The sequence below is a fragment of the Nicotiana sylvestris genome, chromosome 1 (assembly GCF_000393655.2).
Source record: "Nicotiana sylvestris chromosome 1, ASM39365v2, whole genome shotgun sequence".
Classification (NCBI taxonomy): Eukaryota; Viridiplantae; Streptophyta; class Magnoliopsida; order Solanales; family Solanaceae; genus Nicotiana; species Nicotiana sylvestris.
This window is the reverse complement of record NC_091057.1, coordinates 180,410,458-180,416,686: the sequence shown is the minus strand read 5'-3', so window position 1 is coordinate 180,416,686 and position 6,229 is coordinate 180,410,458. Positions and strand designations below refer to the sequence as shown.

The 6,229-nt window shown below is 34.0% G+C and overlaps 1 protein-coding gene across 1 annotated transcript; it reads left to right on the top strand.

Moving 5' to 3' along the window:
- The first annotated feature begins 498 nt into the window (after positions 1–498).
- LOC104222290 (uncharacterized) lies at positions 499–3,751 on the top strand. The gene is made up of 7 exons (XM_009773515.2): positions 499–807; positions 908–1,004; positions 1,145–1,283; positions 2,669–2,751; positions 2,891–3,025; positions 3,188–3,292; positions 3,479–3,751. Exons 1-7 carry the CDS (start codon positions 734–736, stop codon positions 3,599–3,601), a joined length of 756 nt encoding a protein of 251 aa, XP_009771817.1. The 5' UTR covers positions 499–733; the 3' UTR covers positions 3,602–3,751.
- The last annotated feature ends 2,478 nt before the right edge of the window (positions 3,752–6,229 follow it).

Here is a 6,229-nt window from a genome sequence, read left to right as displayed (position 1 = left end):
AAATTAACTTACAAGTTTACATAAAAATAATAAATGCACGAAAATTAATTTATCAAAATTATACGCCAAAGTTAAGATGTAAAATTAATATTATAAAGATATTACATAAATATAATTAGGTATATATAAAGAGATAAATTAAAAAAGTTAAATAATAAAAATAAAAAAAAATAATCATAAATAGTAATGGAGGAGATATAATACTATTCATACCTCATTTTAAAGGTAAAAATGGGCGAGTTTTGGAGTTCCATTATGACAAAAAATGCGTCCATCGTGGAGAAATGAGGAAGGCATCCATTTCAATATGCAAAGGCCAAAGGGGCAAATATCAGGGTCGATAACAACAAATGTATACTGTAAACTTTAATTTCTATGAATCTTCATAATTCCATATAATTATCGAAAAAATAAGAATTTTTTAAATATAATTTTGCACTTAATTTTAGACAGCCAAATATAGACATTGGTGAATCATTGACTTCTCAAATTGAACCAAAACTTGAACGGGATTTCAATTGACTGTATTAAATCAATCAAATAAAGTTAATTAAGAACTGGAAAAAAAATCTGAAAAAGAAAGAAAGCAGTGTAGAGAAATAACGGGAGGGAAGCGGAATATAATTTAGAATTTAATTAAATTTAGATATAAATGTCCTAAAATAATCGCTGAATCGAAAGTTATTAGGGTTTCCATCAGCTCGCCGGGCAATCGCCGCAAGGATTCATCGTCATGGACCGGAGAGAGCCGGAGAAAACCGATGTCCTCCCTTCTACAGCTTTGGCATACCTTGATCGGAACTACTGGTGAGACCAATTCGCTTTCTCCTTTATTTACTCCTTCTAATCTTTGTTGCTCACTTTTTGTATAGTCATTTTACAACAAAAAAACATTTTTAACTCTCAGGGATAAGAGGTTCGCTCAAGAGGAACACTACGAATGGTTCAAAGATTATTCACACTTCCGTCACCTTCTGCAACAACACATTACACCCCATTCTTCTGTACATCTCTCCATCGCTATATATTTACCATTTTATTACGATTCTTTTGAATATATTCCGAAAATGATGTTGAAACTAAGAACAAAGGGAGTGTTTTTTTGTTGTAAAAGTGGAGCTTAAGTTTTTAGGTGAGGTGACAGGTGTTGGAGCTAGGATGTGGGAATTCCCAGTTGTGTGAAGAGTTATACAGAGATGGGATTACTGAATTGACCTGCATTGATTTGTCACCCATTGCAGTCGACAAGATGAAACAAAGATTGATTAACAAGGGCTACAAAGGTAAACATGGACTTTCTAGTTGTTCAAATTTTTGCTTTTGATTGGTTGCTTTAGCTTATGTTTGGCTGTCATAGAAAAACTTGCTCTGTCGTTTTGCTGTTTGATTGCCATAGAATATGATTCGAAGAGTTGAACATGATTAACTATTTTCCTCTGAATCTAAGGCAAAGAGAGATTACTAACTAGTAATGAAACTGCTTTCTGCTAATAGCAAGAAATAAGAAAGGACAGGATTGTTACCTCCTGCTTTATTTCGTTTGCTCAAATCTCTTAATGTCTTAATCAAGTTGGTAACAATGTATCATCTTTACGTGTATTGGGAAGACGAATTACCTATGGATTTTCCTTCAGTTTCATTCCAATTTGATCAGTTGAAGTAAAATAATTTTGGTATCCATAGGATTAGCTAAAGCGGTTTGCAACGATGACCCTTTGTATTAAGATAGATTTCTCAGGCTTGGACATAGGATCTCCTTGCTTGCCCACTTCTAAATAAAGTATTAATGAAAGCCCAAAAGAAAAAGAAAATGAACTTTACCAATGATAGCATATAGAAGTTAGGATGGAGTTCTTAAGTAAATACAATACTCTTACAACAACAACAACAACAACAACAACAACCCAGTATAATCCCACTTAGTGGGGTCTGGGGAGGGTAGTGTGTACGCAGACCTTACCCCTACCCTGGGCAGAGAGGCTGTTTCCAAATAGACCTCCGGCATCCTTCCCTCCAAGAACTTCCCACCTTGCTCTTGGGGAGACTCGAACTCACAACCTCTTGGTTGGAAGTGGAAGTTGCTTACCATCATAGCAACCCCTCTTGTCTAAATGCAATACTCTTCTAGGAGAGAAAGGAGCAACAAGATGCTAAGAGTAAGGTAACTTTCCTGCTGGCATACCACCCAGAAAGTTGGGGGTAACTAATCTGTGCACGGCTACATTAAAAATCAGCTCATCCAACCTGAATTTTCTGACTCGTTTGCATCAAAGAACCTTTTGTTTTTGAGATTGTGTCTGCACAATCAACATGCTTATAGTATGCTCCTATGCAAAGTCAGAGAAGTTTTGATATGGAATTTCAGTGGTGGCTTAACCAACATGCTTTCTGCCATTTAGATTTGATGATCGAGATTTGTATTTATATTAGAATATTTGTCTTTTTTATCATTTCGTCCCTGAGTTTAAGGGCACTCTCGGCTACACCTATACTTAAACAAGACTATTTGCATTTGGTTATTCCAAGTAAAAGGGTTTAATTTGTATTGGTGAAAGAATGGTAATAACATATAACAAGAGAAAAATGTCGATATGAGGAACATGTTCTGACTAATTACGAGGGTTGATAGTGGTAATAACCCAAATTTCTTATGTATCAATGTCAACAGAAATAAAAGTGCTGGAAGCTGATATGCTAGACCTGCCTTTTGAAGATGGATGTTTTGATGTGGTTATAGAGAAAGGAACAATGGTACTATTAGAAGTTATATTTTGCATGTACTACCTAGTGCAGCATTGGCTACCAATCATTTTTCCTTTTCAGATGATCAGCTATTCATGTGTATGCTGTTGAACGTTGTTATCAAAAATGTATATTGTTGAACTTGAAGGATGTGTTGTTCGTGGACAGTGGTGACCCCTGGAATCCACACCCTGCAACAGTGGAGAAGGTGATGAAGATGCTTCACGAAATTCACAGAGTTCTAAAACCTGAGGGAATATTTATATCTATCACATTCGGCCAGGTAGTAAGAGCACTATTGGTTTATTTTTTCATTTTTAGTTGTAACTAGTAAGAGCAGCAACCAACACCTTATCTCTTTTTTATCACTCCTCTTCTCAGATGGTTCGTCCTAATTCTATTGCCAAATGCTTCTGAATTGTTTCGTTTTGCTTTTATTGGCCAGCCGCACTTCAGGCGCCGGTTCTTTAATCATCCTGAGTTCACCTGGTCTGTTGAGTGGAATACTTTTGGTGAAACATTCCACTATTTTCTCTACATCTTGAAAAAGGTAAGCTGCGAATCCAGTAAATTTGTCTTCGCCCTACATGCTGTTGGCTTGTTTTCTGTTCATTTTTCCTCAGAATATGTCTTCACGAGCACAACATGACCTGTAAAACCCTAGAGAAAATGCGGATTTTATAATGGTTTGATGCACCAAGTTAGAATGCTGAACATGAGAATTGAATTAATGCAGGGACAAAGATCATCAGAGAGTGAGGAGTGCGGGGAAAAAACAAGTATCCCATCAATATCTCTATACCATGATGAATTAGAGGGTGAAGACTATTTATTCAGAACCAACATCGATGAGATGTAAAGCCAGAAGTAGAACGTAAACAGCGGCTCCTTTTTGCAACTTATAATATTGTTTATTACTTTTGTTATAGTACTGAAATGTTACAAAAATTGTCTAGTTTTTCGACCAGTATGATCTTTAATTGATAATGATTTTTTTTTTTTTTTGGAATTTGGGTGTTACTACATTTCGAAAATTCATTTGGGCAAATTAGCTATTCGCAGTTCACAAAACCAGAGATAAAACCCTGTAAGTCCTCTCATGAATTTGGGGCATTTGCACCTATATCTGTCTTTTGTGTCACGTTTTAACTTGTGCCCGCTTTGCAAAAAAAATTACAAGCGTAGCCGCTTTTTCGCATAACTTCAGCATACGGGGTTGAAGTAGCAAAGACAATCACGCAAAACTTCAGCACTCTAGTAGCCGAACCTGAAGTTCGGCTCTAGAGTTGAAGTTTTTGTTTGTAACTGGCGAACTTCGGCTCTAGAGCTGAAGCTTGTTTTTGTTTGTAAGCTTCAGCTCTAGAGCTGAAGTTCGCCAGTTACAAACAAAAACTTCAGCTCTCTCTTGGTTTATACAATTTCTGATCTGGAATAAAGCTATTCTTTGTGTTAATGCATTTGTATTTGTATCAGAAGAAATATTTAGTCAACACCTGCTACAGTTTTTTTTTTTTTTTTTTTTTGAAAAAAGGGTATGAGAAATATTTTCAGTTCGACAATATTCATTTTTGAACCAAAAGCTCAGACTTGATAAAACAAGCAGGTTCAAAAGAGGATGTAGATTTAGCTATCAATAATGTTCTGATTTGTACGTTCTTTTCCAAACATCTAAAGCGTCATCAGTTGTCACAAACACCAAATAAATTAAACATATTGAAGAAAACATTTGAAGACGAGATCGAACTCAAAAGAGGAGTTGCTGTATAAGAGTAAATTTGGCTTCATCATCATCCTCCTGCTTTTATATCATTGTGGGATGGCAAATATAATGTTTAATTTTCTTCATATGCTGATAGTTCAGTAAATATTAGTACAATAACGCTACTAGAATGTATAGTAAGATGGCTTCTGAGGAATTGAGTGAAGCCATAGAAGGAGAGATACTATTACATCAATGTTAAGTTTCGGAGAGATATGGAGATCACTGGGAGAAGGAGGAGAAGAAAGGGGGCTGAAGTTATTTAAAAAGTGAGTACAAGTTAAAAGTTTTTAAAAAAATGGGTATAGGTTAAATGAGAGCGACCAAATAAGGTGTCCCGTGCAATTTTTACCATGAATTTTCTGTTTCCGTTGTCAAAATTGGGGTTAACTTGGTCCTTGCTTTATTATTGAGACTAGTAACGATATGCCCGGGCCCAATGGCAATGTGAATAATTTGCATCTGTATATATATCTTGATTTAATAGTTATTTATCATTTAATGGTAACACCAATCTGGTACCATTCGGAAATTTCTTAGATATTTTAAAAGGACCTTAGAGTTGGCTATATTCACCTAATAAGTGATGGAACATTTTTAGCTTAACCCTTCAACAATCCTTTATGTTATCTGTTTTTCAATTTTTTGTGTCAAAATAACGATTATTTTTAGCTCTTGAATTGGTGCATATGCAACAACATCGGAGCAATAAGCTCGAATATAATGGAGTAAATTGTTGATCCAGTAACTCTTTTTACTTCAGTGATCCGATCCCCCACGAAGTAATATATGAATGACAGTTTGGACATACAATTGATTGAAACTTGAAAAGAGAGTTTTTGAATTTGTGTTGAAAAATAATTTTTGGAAGTTGAAGTTGTGTTTGGACATGCATTTTATATAAAGAAAAGTTGAAGCTTTGTGAGTGAAAGAAAATAATTTCACCCAAAAATTGTCCTAAACCAATTTTTGGGAATTTGAATTTTTTTCCCCCAAAACATGATTATATTTAGTAAACAAACAATGTTTCAAAAAAAATTGGAAAAACATAGCCAAAATTTGTGACCAAGCGGGAGCTTAGAATGATCTAATTAGTTTATGCACTTACAAATTTATTGTTATTTGTTCCTTTATAAATATATATTATTGTCTTGGTTGTTCTGTGAACACATGATATTAAGTCGAGATAATGATAATTTGCTTTAGAAATAAAAAACAGATAATCGATGTATTTAGTGTAGATTTATGGCTATTAGCAAAATCACCACTTTCGTTTCTGCAAGTATATTACACTACTCAATAGAAACACAAATTATTTAGCCAATTTTTTTATTTATATATTATTATTTTTATTTTCAATACATTTTAAAAAGAGTGATACACTTTATAAATGGAAATATTTTAAATCTTAAACGTCTATTTTACTCTTAGTGGCATACTTTTATACCTGTAAAATTATCATGATATATTTAAGATCACAAATTTTAAAAGAGTAACACATAATCAAAATAGGAGATTAGATTAGTTTTAATTTACAATCACTAAAAAGAAAGATCAAATTTAAGTCAGGAAAATAAGCTTAATCCTTTTTTTGTATTCTGTGTATGAATTATGATATTTACTTTCAAGAACAAAAAAGTTTTATATAACATGTACCAAAAAGTACGTTGAACTTTGTGAGAGAGTGTCACTTTCATGTGACATCAGCAACTATGACGCTTTTTGGGC